This window comes from Pan troglodytes, chromosome 10, assembly GCF_028858775.2.
Source record: "Pan troglodytes isolate AG18354 chromosome 10, NHGRI_mPanTro3-v2.0_pri, whole genome shotgun sequence".
Lineage (NCBI taxonomy): Eukaryota > Metazoa > Chordata > Mammalia > Primates > Hominidae > Pan > Pan troglodytes.
Window position 1 is genome coordinate 46,947,852 of NC_072408.2, and position 17,179 is coordinate 46,965,030.

Sequence of the window (17,179 nt, forward strand, 5' to 3'; positions counted from 1 at the left end):
GCCTTTGAAAGTGGGAATGAGGTAAAGGGCTGAGGAAAAAAGCATTGTGAATTGCATCTTGCCTGGCATGGGGGTGGTTGTAGGCCCTGGATCACCTCTTCCCCTGGCCTCCTCTTGCTGTCCTAACTGACTGTAAGGACCTGGTCTTGAGTCTTCCCATAGGATCTCTAGGTCCTTAAGGTATGGGTTTTGGCTCTCGTGGTGCCCTGATTCTGAGGAGGGATACTTAATTGAGCAGTGAGCCTCCTGGTAGTTGCCTAGCTGTTCTCTCTATTCCCTGGGACCACAGTGTTCCTAGTGTCCTCAAAGAGAACTGCTCTGTCCAATATGGAAAAGATATAAAGAGCTCATAAACTCCATGGAAATTTTTAATAGCAACATCCCTACATTTCTCAAAAAAAAAAAAAAAATCTCTAGGAGTTGAAAGATTTTTTTCCTTAGATCACAGGTTGTGGAAGATCATGTGGGCTGCTTCAATTATATTTTAAGTGGTTGGATGTTGTTTATCACCTGGATGGGCTATACGTATGGACAAGGGCTGGGGTAAGTTGCTTTGATAGTTGACTATAAAGAGTGGGTTGAGCTGGCTCAGCACTTCGTCACTCACTGAGATGCCATCCAAGTACTGCTTCAGCATCTCCCGCAGCTTCCCATTGATATCTAGCAGCTGGGCTCGTCTATGTTGGAGGCTCAGTTGCTCCAGTTTCACTTTGTTGTACCTTTTCCAGAAATTCTCCATTCCTATGTAGTCCACCATCACCTGGGAGTGGAGTTACAGGGAGAAGGTGTGCAGCGAGACCCATTAGCAAATGCTGCCCAATGCCCCACCATCCCCCGGGCTTTACCTTGGTGAGCTCCTCAGTAAGCTCTTCTAGATTATTCTCCTGAATCCCCTCCTGCTCCTTAGGAGTCAATACTGATGAATAAAAAGGCAGCACTTTTTCTTCCTCGGTTTCAAATTTCCTACATATTTCAGCAAGTTTAAGGATCTTTTCACCCTATTTGAAGCAGAAAGAGAGTTTATATTAGGAAAGGGCGTGAAGAGGGAAGCTAGTGGAGTTGGTTCCCCTGTTTGAACCCAGGGAAGCTACTCATCCAAGTGGGAAACAATAGCAATAAATACATATAGCAAATGGAGGTTACCGTGTAACACACACTATTCCAAGTATTTTCTTATTGTAAAATTAATTCATAGCCTGGGAAACATAGAAAGACTCCATCTCTACAAAAAATTATTTAAAAGCCAGGCATGGTGGCACATGCCTACAGTCTCAGCTACTGGGGAGGCTGAGATGGAAGGATCACTTGAGCCCAGGAGGCAGAGGCTGGAGTGAGACGAGATGGTGCCACCACACTCCAGCCTGGGCAACTGAGCGAGACCCTGTCTCAAAAAAAAAAACAAAAACATTCATTATTAATAATTCCTTTAAAAAAAAACAAACTCATTCTCTCATTCTTTTTTTTTTTTTTTTTTTTAAAGATGGAGTTTCGCTCTTGTTGCCCAGGCTGGAGTGCAGTGGCACAATCTCGGCTCACTGCAACCTCTGCCTCCAGGGTTCAAACGATTCTCCTGCCTCAGCTTCCCGAGTAGCTGGGATTACAGGCATGTGCCACCATGCCTGGCTAATTTGGTATTTTTAGTAGAGATGGAGTTTCTCCATGTTGGTCAGGCTGGTCTCGAACTCCCAACCTCAAGTGATCCACCTGCCTCGGCCTCCCAAAGTGTTGGGATTACAGGTGTGAGCCACTGCGCCCAGCCAAAACTCATTCATTATTAATTCTTTTTTTTTTTTAGACAGGGTCTTACTCTGTCACCCAGGCTGGGGTGCAGTGGTGCAGTCCTGGCTCACTGCAGCCTCGATGTCCCAGGCTCAAGTGGTCCTCCCATCTCAGCTTCCCAAGTATCTGGGCTCACAGGTATGTGCCACTATGCCCAGCTTTTTTTTGGTAGAGATGGGCTCTCCCTGTGTTGCTCAGGGTGGTCTCAAACTCTTGGGCTCAAGCAATCCTCCCACCTTGGCCTCCCAAAGTGCTGGGATTACAGGCATGAGCCACCATGCCTGGCCAATTCATTTCAATTTAAAATGTAGACCAGACGCGGTGGCTCACGCCTGTAATCCCAGCACTTGAGAAGCCAAGGTGGGTGGATCGCTGAGGTCAGGAGTTCGAGAACATCCTGGCCAACATGGTGAAACCCTGTCTCCACTAAAAATACAAAAATTAGCCGGGTGTGGTGGTGCGCACCTGTAATTCCAGCTACTCAGGAGGCTGAGGCAGGAGAATTGCTTGAACTGGGGAGGTAAAGGTTGCAGCGAGCCAAGATCATGCCACTCCACTCCAGCCGGGGCAACAGAGTGAATAAAACTTCGTCTCAAAAAATAATAATAATAATTAATTAAAATGTAAGAGAGGGCTCAACGCAGTGGCTCATGCCTGTAATCCCAGCATTTTAGAAAGCCAGGGTGGGAAGATCATCTGAGGCCAGGAGTTTGACCCAGCCTGGGCAACATGGCGAAACCCCATCTCTACAAAAAATACAAAAGTTAGCTGTGCATTGGGGAGGCTGAGGCGGGAGGAATGCTTGAGCCCAGGAGGCAGAGGTTGCAGTAAGCCAAGATGGTGCCACTGCACTCCAGCCTGGGAGACAGTGAGATCCTGTCTCACCAAAAAGAAAAAAAAAAAGTAGGAAGGGGCTCACCAGGGTGGCTCACACCTCTAATCCCAGCACTTTGGGAGGCCAAGACAAGAGGACTGCTTGAGGCCAGGAGTTCATAACCATCCTGGGCAACACAGTGAGACCCCATCTGTAGAAATACATAAATAAATAAATTAATTTAATTTAATGTAAGAGGGGAGGAAACATGGAATAAAAAAGGTATTCCAAGTGTCCACTCAGCCAGGAAGCAGGAAGAAGCCCCCGCTATCCTTTCCAAATCCCTTTCACTTTGCAGGGAGGCAGCTTCCTTGACTTTATTCTGATAGTCCTCTCCCCTGTGTTACCTTATCAACAATCTTTCTCAGGGCCTTGAGGGTGGCATTACTTTCCAGGGTGAGTCTGACTAAGTTCTTCTGGGATGCTGCCCGGGCCTGAGTCCTTTGGGCCTTAAGTTTTCGCAGTTGTACCAGGACCAATTCCTTGTCATTACGGATATACCGGTTCTCATCTTCACTCTCACGGCTGTGTATCATGATCTTGCCTTTTGAAATAGTTATGGCATCCTAGAGGAACAGAGTAGATTAGGGGAAATCTACTTGACCAACTGAGGGTCTTCAGTGAGACAGGTAAAAGGGCTGCCTGGGGACTGAAATCAGAGCATATCATCTTTTCCCAACCAATGATCAGTGATGAGGCCCAGGGAAAACAAGGGGAAGCAAAAGAGGGGATAATAGAGCACTTAAAGCAGTGAGTATTTCCAGGTGGCTACACTAACCTGTAGTTTCTGTATTTTTTTCATCTGTACTTCAATCTCTTTGGAGCTCTTCTCATCCTTCACCTGCAGGGTCTCAAAGGCAGCCTTTCGATCCTCTGTGGCATCAGTGTAATTCTTGAGTACATCCTGGAACTTTCTCCACAGATCTTCTACTATGTTCTCCAGGTGCAGTCTTAGAAAGTGCTTCTCTTCTAAATTCTAGCAAGTGACCCCAAAATAGCAAATGTTTGGAATTACCTTATTAGTGCCCTTTCACTTCTACCAGCAATCCCACCCTCTTGAACTGTTTGTAGCATAGTTTAGTACAGAGGTCTCCCATGAAAATGCCTACACAAGACCAGGCAGATGATATAAATATGTTTTGTGGGCTGGGTGGGGCCTGTGGTGAACTGGAGAGGAAATGCTGCATTTGGGAGGAGGAGGGGCAGTCACTGAGCTCCACGTGAGCCTTGCCATTTGGAAATGTGGCCCAGTGTTGCCAGATCTTTAAATTTTTCAAGGGAAGCTGAAAATTTGGATGTTTTTGTGAAATCTCCAATTTTTAAGTGTAGGATGCTTATTCAAAAAATTGTATAAAACACTGTGGGGTAAATAAAAACAAAGAACTCCATACCCAAACCTAGGTCTGTGGGCTGGCTAAGATTGCAACCTCGAGGACAGTGGAAAGCACTTTGGATCAAGGGGCAGGAGACCTAGATTCTCCTGATTCTACCGCAAACCAGCAGCATGACTTTGGCAGGTCATTTTACTTACTTGTGCCTTACTTTCCTCATCTGAAAATCACAGGGGTGAAGCCAGATGATCTCCTTGGTGCTTTTTAGCTCTAAAATGCATTCCCTTGACAATTTAGAATGGTCCTCCCTCCCAACCAATTTTCACAAAATTACAAAAAGCATTAGGGATACCTACAGGGGCAATAGATGTTTTATTGACTGTATTGGCTAAAGGGGTCTCTTCTACCTCTAGTAGCCTTGAGCATTTTTCTTTTTTTCTTTTTTTCTTTTTTTAATTTTTTTGAGACAGGGTCTCGCTCTGTCACCCAGGCTGGAGGGCAGTGTTGCTATCACAGTTCACTACAGCCTCCATCTTCTGGGCTCAAGCGATCATCCTACCTCAGCCTCTTAAGCAGCTTGGACCATAGGCACACACTACCATGCCTGGCTATTTTCTTTCTTTTTTTGGGGGGCCAGTAGAGATGGGGGGTACTCCCTATGTTGCCCAGGCTAGTCTTGAACTCCCAGTCTCAAGTGATCCTCCTGCCTTGGCCTACCAAGGTGCTGGGATTACAGGTGTGAGCCACTGTGCCCAGCCTCCTTGAGCATTTTTCTATCACCTCCTCCCACTTCTTGCCTATCTACTCTCCCTCCGTACCATGTTTTTGAGATCATTCCACATGCTCTGGAACTCCAGCTTGCTTTCATACTCAGAATCTATATAGTTCTGCTCCATGGCCATGAAGATATCTTGCAGATAGTGAATCTCTTTCTCATGTTGGTCAATAATTGTCTTCCTGTAGGAGACAAGACACTGTCCCTGCTCTGAGGGATACAGGATATTGACCAATAATGACAATTCAAAGCAGTATGTAATCTATGTGAATGGTACAAACTCTTAGGTACTGATGGAGAAAAGAGAGAGGGAAGGCTTTACTCTTTTTAGGGCTAGAAAGAATGAGTAAGGTTATTTTATTTTGATTTCTGAATGGTTAATACATTCATGTGATACAAAAAAAGTACAAAAGGTTACAGTGAGAAGTCTCTCTCCCATCCCTGTTCCCTGCCAAATGGGTAGGATTTTGATAGTTGAAAGTGGGTAGTTGGTAAAAGGAATTTGAGGAGTTAAATTTAAAAAGAAGAAAAAAAAGTTATTTAAAAAAGTAAAACAATAACATAGCCAGGTGTGGTGGCACGCACCTGTAATCCCAGCTACTGGGGACACTGAGGCAGGAAAATTGCTTGAACCCGGGAGGCAGAGGTTGCAGTGAGCTGAGATCGTGCCACTGCATGCCAGCCTGGACAACAGAGCAACACTCCGTCTTGAAAAAACAAAACAAAATAAAAAAATAAAACAATAAAAAAATAGTGAAAGAAAAAAAAGAAGAAAGTGGGTGGTGAAGGTACACAGACAGGGACCTGACGTGAGTAAAGGGAAGCTAGAGCTGCAAACTTAAGCCCGAGTTTGTTTAAAAGGAACCAAGATATTCTCTGCTGGGGGTCCTGTGATAATCAATGTGGGATGCTCCAAGATACTAGCCACTTGCTTACGGCAACTCCTTGACACAGACTCTGGGCACTCCCCTGGATTCAATTCCCCATCTTCTCTTAGGCCCCCATACCTTTCTGTCTCAAACTCCTTGGTTAGGGCTTCCAGCTCCATGTTGTAACTTTCCTCCAGGAGACTGAGCCGGCGCCTCTGCAGGGCCAAGAGCTGGTCAACATTGTGCAAGTGGCTGCGCAGGGCACGGGCGTACTGCTCCTCGGCTTCGGACAGGTCTTTAGCTAAAGACTAGGCCAGAAAGAGAGAGTTACCATTCCAGCTGAATAGCATCTCTGTGAGAAAATAAAAATATATTCAGCTGGCAGTTTTTTCTTTGTTCCTAATGCCAATTCTTTGACTTTAAGAATGCCGGCTGTCCTCCTCACTCTTGTGTAAAGCAAGAGTGATGGCAAGGGCTGGGCAAGGTGGCTCGCATTTGTAATCCCAACACTTTGGGTGGCCAAGGTGGGAGGATTACATGAGCCTGGGAGCTCAAGACTAGCCTGGGCAACATAGTGAGACCCCCCCATCTCTACAAAAACAAACAAACAAACCAAAAAACCCATAAAAATTACCCAGGCCGTAGTCCCAGCTACTCACAAGGCCTGGGCAGGAGGATTGCTTAAGCCCAGGAGTTCAAAGTTGCAGTGAGCTGTGATCATGCCACTACACTCCAGCCTGGGTGACAGAACAAGACCCTGTCTCAAAAAAAAAAAAAAAGACCGGGCACGGTGGCTCACACCTGTAATCCCAGCACTTTGGGAGGCCGAGGTGGGCAGATCACGAGGTCAGGAGTTCAAGACCAGCCTGACCAACATGGTGAAGCCCTGTCTCTACTAAAAATACAAAAATGCCGGGCGCAGTGGCACAAGCCTGTAATCCCAGCACTTTGGGAGGCCAAGGCAGGTGGATCATGAGGTCAGGAGTTCGAGACCAGCCTGGCCAACATAGTGAAACCCCATCTCTACTAAAAATAAGAAAAAAAAATTCCGGCCATGGTGGCAGGTGCCTGTAATCCCAGCTACTTGGGAGGCTGAGGCAAGAAGAATTGCTTGAACCTGGGAGGCAGAGGTTGCAGTGAGCCGAGATTGCACCACTGCACTCCAGCCCGGGTGACAGTGCGAGACTCAGTCTCAAAATAAATAAATAAATAAATAAATAATAAAAATACAAAAGTTAGCTGGTGTGGTGAAGCGTACCTATAATCCCCGCTACTCAGGAGGCTGAGGCAGGAAAATCGCTTGAACCCGGGAGGCCAAGTTTGCATTGAGCTGAGATCACGCCACTGCACTCCAGCATGGGTGACAGAGCGAGACTCCGTCTCAAAAAAGAAAAAGAAGTGATAGCAAAGAGCCCCATGAAGCCAGCCAGTGTCCTGTGGATGACTAACATTTGCAGTGATGTAGCTACCACTGAAAAGAATCAGGGATTCTTGGAGAAATGGGTGCTTTGAGGTCTGATGCAGAAAATAAGTTGAACCTGGGATATCTTTTTTTTTTTTTTTTTTTTTTGAGACGGAGTCTTGCTCTGTCACCAGGCTGGAGTGCAGTGGCGCGATCTTGGCTCACTGCAACCTTGGCCTCCCAGGTTCAAACGATTCCTGCCTCAGCTTCCCAAGTAGCTGGGACTACAGATGCATGCCACCACGACCAGCTAATTTTTTACATTTTTAGTAGAGACAGGGTTTCACCATGTTGGCCAGGATGGTCTCGATCTCTTGACCTTGTGATCCACCTGGCTTGGCCTCCCAAAGTGCTGGGATTATGGGCGTGAGCCACCGCACCTGGCAGAACCTGGGGTATCTTATCATAAAAAATAGCAAAGAAACTATAAAAGACCAAAAGGGTCATGTCAGAAGGACCCAGGAACCAACATGAAGTGCCTCACTGAGGCAGATTTTCCAAAGAAAATCACAGCAATATCTCCCATCCTACAATTCTCTGCTATGTGACCTTGCCACTCCCCATCAAAAGGTGGTGTCTCTTCTTCCAGCTCCTTGAATTTGGGCAGACCCTATGACTACATGGGTCAACAGAATATGGTGGAAGTGACACTATGCCAGTCCCAGGCATAGCCCTTGGCTGGCCTGGCAGTTTCTGCTTCCCGCCCCTTAGAATGCTTGTTCTTAGGATGGTCCCTCCAGGAGCCTAACAGTCATGCTGTGAGAAGCCAAGTGCACATGAATTTTTTTTTTTTTCTTTTTTTTGAGACGGCGTCTCGCTCTGTTGCCCAGGCTGGAGTGCTGGAGCACAGTGGCGCGATCTTGGCTCACTGCAAGCTCCGTCTCCCGGGTTCACGCCATTCTCCTGCCTCAGCCTCCTGAGTAGCTGGGACTACAGGAGCCCGCCACTATGGCCAGCTAATTTTTTTATTTTTTAGTAGAGAGATGGAGTCTCACTCTGTCGCCCAGGCTGGAGTGCAGTGGTGCGATCTCGGCTCATTGCAACCTCCTCCCCACAGATTCAAGTGATTCTCCTGCCTCAGCCTCCCACAGTAGCTGGGATTACAGGCACACACCACCACACCTGGCTAATTTTTTATATTTTTTAGTAGAGATGAGATTTCACCATGTTGGTCAGGCTGGTCTCAAACTCCTGACCTCGTGATCCGTCATCCTCGGCCTCCTAAAGTGCTGGGATTACAGGCGTGAGCCACCGTGCCCAGCCAGAAGTTTTTTTTTTTTTAATCAGTTATCACTGGAGGATACCAGACAACCAATTTTTTTTAAAAACTGGTAAATAAAGGCAAGAGAAAGAATCAAGCATTTATCTTGCCTTTCCTATATAAACTATAGCTCTGAGTAATTGAATAGAAAATGAGGGGAAGTATCTCTTTTCAGAAATACTCAAGCTAATGAACAAAAAATGAATAATACTATTAGAAAATCAGGCCAGGCACAGTGGCTCACACCTGTAATCCCAGATCTTTGGGAGGCTGAGGCAGGAAGATCATCTGAAGCAAGGGTTTGAGGCCAAGAGTTTGAGACTAACCTGGGCAACAGAGTGAGGCCCCCATCTCTATTTCTTTTTCTTTTTTTTTCTTACCGGATCACTACATCCAGACCCCATCTCTATTTCGATTTCTTTTTCTTTTGAGTCAGGGTCTTGTCCTGTCACCCAGGCTGGGGTCAGGTGGCATGATCACAGCTCACTGCAGCCTCAACCTCCCAGGCTCAATTGATCCCCCACCTCAGCCCCCTGAGTAGCTGGGACTACAGGCACACATCACCATGCCCAGCTAATTTTTAAGTTTTTTTGTAGACAGGTTTTTGCCATGTTGCCCAGGCTGGTCTCAAACTCCTGGGCTCAAAGGATCTGCCGCCTCAGCCTCCCAAAGTGTTGGGATTATAAGCATGAACCACTGTGCCTGGCCCCATCTCTATTTCTAAAATAAAATTTAAACATTTTAAAAATAAGCATTTTTGCATCTCCCAATGATTTAATGGATCAACAGCTGCTAACATCACAAAAAGAGAGCTAGACAATATGTGCCTCTTGATACAACATCGCTAAGCATCTAAATCCAGTTACCAAAATAAAAATACAGAGGAGAAAGTAATGTGTTAAACTGCAATACAGAATAGTATGCGGTTGTAAAATAAGAAGCTCTTTATGGGAAAATATGGAACAATCTCTTACATATATGAGCACAATCTTGGCTCACTGCAACCTCTGCTTCCCAGGCTCAGGTGATCCTCCTACCTCAGCCTCCCCAGTAGCTGGGACTATAGGCACATACCACCACACCCGGCTAATTTACATATTCTTAGTAGAGACAGGGTTTTACCATGTTGCCCAGGCCGATCTCGAACTCCTAGGCTCAAGCGATCCGCCTGCATTGGCCTCCCAAAGTGCTGGGATTTCAGGCATGAGCCACTGTGCCCGGCCTCCAAGATATATTATTAAGTGAAAAAAGCAAGGTGCAGAATAGTATATAATAAGATCATTTATGTAAAAAAAGAAAAAAGTTTCCTTATGAAACTAGAATTATTGGAAGGAACACTGGGTTCCTGGAAGGCACTGGTGGGGAGGAACTTTTCTCTATATAACCTTTTTTTCTTTTGAATTTTGAATAATGTGAGTGTATTACCTTCAAAAAAGTAAAACAAGATTAAACAGAAAAGCATTTACGGAATTGCCCACATGATCCAGGCACCTTGAAGTCCACTCACTGTAAACTACCATGACCTCTACACAGAGATAGATTTTACCTTATATGTTTACAATGATAAAAGGATCTTATGAAATAGGTTCTGATAATGGAAGACTATTCACTCACTCAACAAATGTTTACCTCACCCCTGCTATGTACCAGCACTGTGCTGGATGTTGAGGATTCAGAGATAAAAAGATATGCCCACTGCTCCCAAAGGAGCTTACAGTCTAGTAGGAAGAGTTACATAAATAGAAAATCACAACATAACATGGAAATTGCTCTAAGGTTGATGATTTATTGAGTGACAATGAGATATAAAGGATTGAGTGCCTACATCTGACTAAGCACTGGGAAAGGCTTCATAAGAGATGTCATTTCTATCAACTCTTGAAGGAGGAATGAAAGTTTGCCAGGATGGCCGGGCATGGTGGCTCACTCCTGTAATCCCAGCACTTTGGGAGGCTGAGGCAGGCGGATCACCTGAGGTCAGGAGTTCCAGACCAACCTGGCCAACATGATGAAGCCCCGTCTCTACTAAAAATACAAAAATTAGCCAGCATGGTGGTGCACACCTGTAGTCCCAGCTATGCAGGAGGCTGAGGCAGGAGGATTACTTAAACCTGGGAGGTGGAGACTGCAGTGAGCAGAGATTGCACCACCGCACTCCACCCTGGGCAACAGAGTGAGACTCCGTCTCAGAAAAAAAAAAAAAAGAGGCTGGGCGCGGTGGCTCACGCCTGTAATCCCAACATTTTGGGAGGCCGAAGTGGGCAGATCACTTGAGGTCAGGAGTTCGAGACCAGCTGGCCAACATGGCGAAACCCCGTATCTACTAAAAATACAAAAATTAGCTGAGTGTCGTGGCGCACGCCTGTAATCCCAGCTACTTGGGAGGCTGAGGCAGCAGAATCACTTGAACCCGAGAGGCGAAGGTTACAGTGAGCCAAGATCGCTCCACTGCACTCCAGCCTGGGAGACAGAATGAGACTCCATCTCAAAAAAATAAATAAATAAAAATAAAAATAATAAGAAAGTTTGCCAGGACTACTGGAGAAGAAATGGAGATGAGAATTCCAGATACGGGGAATAGCATGTGCAAAGGCACAGGTAAGAAACAAGGCTGGCTATGAAAAGTACAGGTAGGCAGAGGCCAGGTGTGGTGGCTCATACCTGTAATACCCAGCACTTTGGGAGGCCAAGGCAGGTGGATCACCTGAAGTGGGGAGTTCGAGATCAGCCTGACCAACATAGAGAAACCCCGTCTCTACTAAAAATACCAAATTAGCTGGGCGTGGTGGCACATGCCTGTAATCCCAGCTACTTGGGAGGCTGAGGCAGAAGAATCGCTTGAACCCAGGAGGTGGAGGTTGCGGTGAGCCGAGATCGCGCCATTTCACTCCAGCGTGGGCAACAAGAGCAAAACTCCATCTCAAAAAAAAAAAAACAAAAAAAGAGAAAGAAAAGTACAGGTGGGAACCAGATCATGAGGGCTTTGATGTTTTTACTATGGAGTCTGGATTTTTTCCTGTAGATGGGGGAACCACTAAGATTTAAACAGTGGAGTGACAGGATTAGATTTCTGCTTTAGAAAGATAATCCTGGTACTCATGCCTATAATCCCAGCACTTTAGGAGGCCGAGGCAGGTGGATCACCTGAGGCCAGGAGTTAGAGACCAGCCTGGCCAATGTGGTGAGACCCCATCTCTACTAAAAATGCAGAAATTAGCTGGACGTGGTGGCATGCACCTGTAATCCCAGCTACTCAGGAGGCTGAGGCAGGAGAATCACTTGAACCTGGGGGGCAGAGGTTGCAGTGAGCCAAGATTGTGCCACTGCACTCCTGCCTGGGTGACTCTGTCTAAAAATAAAATAAATAAATACATAAATAATAATAATAATAATAATCCTGGTAGTTCTGCAGAGAATCTAGAGGCAGTTCAATGTGAAGAGTGGAAAACAGGAAACTATTACTAATAGTGTAGGTTAGAGATGATGCCCAGGTCTCAACTACAGGAGGACAGTGGAAAAGGACAGCAGGGTATAGCTTTGAAAACTACTTTAAAGTAGACGACTTATACAACACTTAGTAACAGAGGTCAGGGATAGATGCAAAATCTAGGATGGACTGAGCCCAGTGGCTCATGCCTGTAATACTAGCACTTTGGGAGGCCAAAGTGGGAGGACTGCTTGAGGCCAGGAGTTCAAGACCAGCATGGGCAACATAACGAGACTGCATCTCTATAAAAAATTTAAAAATTTGTTAGGTGAGGTGGTATGCACCTGTGGTCCCAGCTACTCCAGAGGGTGAGGTGGGAGGATCAGCCTGGGCAACACAGCGAGACCTTGTCTCTACTAAAAATTAAAATAATTTAAAAATTTAGCCAGTCATAGTGAGAGCCTGTAGTCCCAACTGCTCAGGTGGGAGGATCACTTGAGCCCAGGAGCTTGAGTGTAGTGAGCTATGATTGTGCTACTGCACTTCAGCCTGGACAACAAAGTGAGACTCTGTCTCAAAAAATAAAATAAAATAAAGCCAGGGTAATGTGTAAGATTGGCCCTAGAAAACTGGTTAAAGGGTGAGATGGCCAGACTCAGAAATCCGGGGAATGCTGAAGTTCAGAGGATGGAGAAAGGAAGATAAACTCACTGGAGTGACTGATTTATGTCCCAGAGGTAGGAAAAATGACAGAATGGTGTCATGCAAGCCAAAGGAGAATTTCAAGACCCAGGGCATGACCAAGAATGTCAGTGCCATAGACAGGTTAGGTTAGATAAAGACTAAATGATGAAAAGTAGCCACAATTCTGAACCAGTGGCCTTTACCTGAGCAGTTTCCTAGAGAAGGGTAGAAATCAGATGTTGTGGGATACAGGGTAAAATGGAAGTGAAGAAGTAGAGATAGTGAGGATCACTAACATTTCCACATTTAATATGTGTAGTCTCATTCAGGAATGACCCTGAAGGTGGTTAATATTAACAGTGTGTGATCTACCTAAGCAAGAACTGTTATCATAAGCTGCAAGGCTGCTGTGTAGGAAGAAGTTAATTGTCTCGGGGTGAACCTGGCCAACTACTCAGCTTCCCTTAACCCATTCATGCCTGAGGTTGCAAATATTTTTTGTGAAAAATCAGATCTTGGCGATGACCTTGAACAGTACGAGATACATAACTCCCACAAACTTAGCATTCCAATAATGGAACACTAGGCAATGAACACTGCTGTTCTTATCAAGTGTTTTTTTTTTTTTTGAGACGGAGTCTCGCTCTGTCACCCGGGCTGGAGTGCAGTGGCACAATCTCTGCTCACTGCAAGCTCCACCTCCCGGGTTCATGCCATTCTCCCGCCTCAGCCTCCCGAGTAGCTGGGACTACAGGTGCCCGCCACCACGCCCGGCTAATTTTTTGTATTTTTAGTGGAGATGGGGTTTCACCGTGTTAGCCAGGATGGTCTCGATCTCCTGACCTCGTGATCCGCCTGCCTCAGTCTCCCAAAGTGCTGGGATTACAGGCTTGAGCCACCGTGCCTGGCCCTCTTATCAAGTGTTTGATAACTTCCAATAAGTGTCGGAAAAAGCCTCTTAAAAATCCATAAGGTATGGGCTGGGCGCGGTGGCTAACGTCTGTAATCCCAGCACTTTGGGAGGCCGAGGCAGGTGGATCACCTAAGGTCAGGAGTTCCAGACCAGCCTGGCCAACATGGTGAAATCCCGTCTCCACTAAAAAATACAAAAATTACCTGGGCTTGGTGGTGGGCGCCTGTAATCCCAGCTATTCAGGAGGTTGAGGCAGGAGAATCGCTTGAACCCAGGAGGCAGAGGTTGCAGTGAGCTGAGATCACGCCACTGTACTCCAGCCTGGTGACAAGAGTGAAACTCCTCAGTGGCTGGGTGTGGTGGCTCACGCCTGTAATCCCAGCACTTTGGGAGACCGAGGTGGGCGGATCACATGAGGTCGGGAGTTTAAGACCAGCCTAACCGACATGCAGAAACCCCATCTCTACTAAAAATACAAAATTAGTGGGCGTGGTGGCACATGCCTGTAATCCCAGCTACTCAGGAGGCTGAACTCGGGAGGCGGAGGTTGCAGTGAGCCAAGACTGCGCCATTGCACTCCAGCCTGGGCAACAAGAGTGAAACTCTGCCTCAAAAAAAAAAAAAAAAAAAAAAAAAAAAAAAATCCATAAGGTGTAACTGGTGGGGTGTGGACTTCTAATGAATAATGGTTATTGCAAATTTGAGGACTCTTAATATTTATCTCTGGAAGCTGCCCAGGGTCTGCTGAGCTCTTTCCCCAGGGATTAGGCTATGAAAGAGAAATGTGTGTTTTCTAGAGGGGGAATACCATGTTGGCAATGTATATTTTGCTGTTACTGTGGGCTTTGTTTTGTTGAAAATGGAAAAGACTCTGGCTGGGTGCAGTGGCTCACGCCTGTAATCCCAGCACTTTGGGAGGCCAAGGCGGGTGGGTCACAAGGTCAGGAGATCGAGACCATCCTGGCCAACATGGTGAAACCCCCATCTCAACTAAAAATACAAAAATTAGCCAGGCGTGGTGGCACATGCCTGTAGTCACAGCTACTCGGGAGGCTGAGGCAGAAGAATCACTTGAACCTGGGAGGCAGAGGTTGCACTGAGACGAGATTGTGCCACTGCACTCCAGCCTGGCAACAGAGCAAGACTCCGTCTCAAATAAATAAATAAATAAATAAATAAATAAATAAATAATGGAAAAGACTAAGGAGAAGGCAGTAAATGGAGGCAGAATATTAAAAGTAAGACAAAAGAAGGGGTACAGAAAATCCCTTAGAAGAAAAGATAGGATGGAATCAAGAACTCAAGAACCTCCCAAGAACATAAGGATGGCTGATTGAATTGCTTAGAAATCCAGAACTGCTCTTACCCATGGAGATCTTCTCAACCTTATCCAGGGCCACTGAAGTTGAATCAAGAGGCCAAACAATTTAGTTGAACGGAGCACTGCAGTGGGAATCAATAAACACATGCTGGAGTCCTGGTTCTCTCACTGACTAGCTATGTGACCTTGGGCAAGTCAGTTCCCCTCTGGAACTGAGCCTTCTGACATTGAAATGAAGGTGTGGGACTCATTTCAAGTCACTGGGTGATGTCTACTGTGGCTTATGACTCTACTATTGGATAGTACTGGTTTTGGGCAATAGATGACAAGAAGAGTGGGTCCTCTAAGGGAGAGACGGATGAAAGCCCAATATTCTATTTTTTATTTCTGTGAAAACCATTATTACCAATAGCCTGGCTTTCTCACAGCCTGTGTCTTGTGAGGGCTTTAAGATGGATTCACTAGGCTCATTCTATTAAGAGGTCAGGAAGCCATACTCAAGGTTTCCTTGGAAAGAGTGCCTACCTTGATGACATTGTCCTTACAGTCCACCACTCGTTCAAATGTTTGGCTGAGGATCTCAATGTCCTTATGAAGTTCTCTGGTCTTGACTTCCCGAAGGACAGTTCTCCACTGTGTGTTAATCTTATTAAGGTTCAGAGCACTGTTGTGTTCCTCCTTGGCCAGCTTGTCCTGTGTGAAGGAATAAATATACCTCCAGGAAGTCAGGGCCTTTCAGTACAACAAACAAGATCACTCTTAATTTGTCAGCTGACACCTTACCCCTTTTCGATGGGAATGGCCTGATGGCATTTAGGGAGGGCAAGGGTGAATTTCCTTCAGGGTGGGAGCATCAGAGTAGGATGTTGTTTGTAATGACCTATCTCCAGGGAGAATATCAGCATTCCAGACAGCTGGGACAGCTGACAGGACCTACGGTCCCAGTTCTGGGATTCAGTAAAGATTGCCAAGCCGTATACCACGCACCCCCTCCGTGCTTCGCAGAGAACACCCCCGCCTCCCAAACAATGTTGCCTGAAATCTAAGTGTATCTGGGTCTCAGGATTTCCGGAGGAGGGGAGGTCAGGATGAAAATGAGGTTTCCTCAGTGACAGGGCCAGGGCAGGTGGTGGATGGGGTTGAGCAGGACATAATGCAAAAGGCCATCACCTTCAAGAACTGGCTGAGGAGCCTCTCCTTCTTTTTGGCCATCTCCTCCTCTGCCAGCAACTTCTGCTGAAACAGAAGCAGCTGCTCCTCATCGGACAGGGGCGTCTTGGCCATTTTTTCTTTCTTAGGCATGGGGGCAGGGGATTGGATCCAGGAAAGAAGCCTCGGTCTGCCTCGGCCCGCGTTACAGAGCTTAGAAGAAAAATGTCCCTAGAAAGGGGCCTTCCAGAAGTGCCCCTGGTTGTGGGCGGTTGTGGGACCGGAGATCTCAGCCCTCGAACAGGAGAGATCCCCGGCTATCAGTGAGGCTGAGCTCTCCCACAGTAAGACGCGTCTAGTCTCCTAGCAACGAGGATCTCGCTAACATGGAGAGGCAACAGGCTGGAAGAGTCCCTGTCTTGGAGCGCCCCCTACCCAGTGGAGGACCGCGGTCGGTTTTTGAGAGGGTCTTTTTAACTCTCAAAAACCTGTCTCCTCAGTGCATTTTATTTATTTATTTATTTATTTATTTATTTATTTATTTATTTATTTATTTATTTTTGACATAGAGTCTCTCTCTGTCGCCTAGGCTGGGCACGATCTCGGCTCACTGCAACCTCCGCCTCCCGGGTTCCAGCAATTCTCCTGTCTCAGCCTCCCCTCAGTGCACTTTTATAAACCGTCCTCAGACCCCTTGGGAAGCCCAAGATCGTCAAAAAGAGAACCAAGAAGTTTATCCGGCACCAGTCTGACCGATATGTCAAAATTAAGCGTAACTGGCGGAAACCCAGAGGTATTGACAACAGGGTTCGTGGAAGGTTCAAGGGTTAGATCTTGATGCCCAACATTGATTATGGGAGCAACAAGAAAACAAAGCACATGCTGCCCAGTGGCTTCCGGAAATTCCTGGTCCACACGTCAAGGAGCTGGAAGTGCTGCTGTTGTGCGACAAATCTTACTGTGCTGAGATCGCTCACAATGTTTCCTCCAAGAACCGCAAAGCCATCGTGGAAAAGAGCTGCCCAGCTGGCCGTCAGAGTCACCAACCCCAATCCCAGGCTGCGCAGCAAAGAAAATGAGTAGACAGCTCATGTGCATGTTTTGTGTTTAAATAAAACTGTAAAAACTGCAAACAACAACAACAACAAAAACCTTTTTTAAAAAGATAAGTGTTGGAGAGAATGTGGAGAAACGAGAACCCTCATATATTGGTGGTAGAAATGTAAAATGGTGTAGCCACTTTGGAAAACAGTTTGGCAATTTTTAAAAATGTTAAACATAAATTTACCATGTGACCCAATAATTTCACTCTTAGGGATCTGCCTAAGAGAAAT

General features: G+C 46.2%; 1 protein-coding gene and 1 pseudogene across 1 annotated transcript; one reads left to right on the plus strand and one right to left on the minus strand.

Moving 5' to 3' along the window:
• Positions 1-350: 350 nt before the first annotated feature.
• CCDC65 (coiled-coil domain containing 65) lies at positions 351-16,228 on the minus strand. Its single transcript, NM_001246546.1, is given in 8 exon segments — positions 351-760; positions 846-998; positions 3,001-3,219; positions 3,432-3,629; positions 4,803-4,941; positions 5,767-5,936; positions 15,222-15,389; positions 15,867-16,228. Coding segments are annotated over 8 exon segments (1,455 nt in total). The 5' UTR covers positions 15,999-16,228; the 3' UTR covers positions 351-484.
• A 295-nt stretch (positions 16,229-16,523) lies between these two features.
• LOC104001558 (large ribosomal subunit protein eL32-like) lies at positions 16,524-17,051 on the plus strand (annotated as a pseudogene).
• Positions 17,052-17,179: the final 128 nt, after the last annotated feature.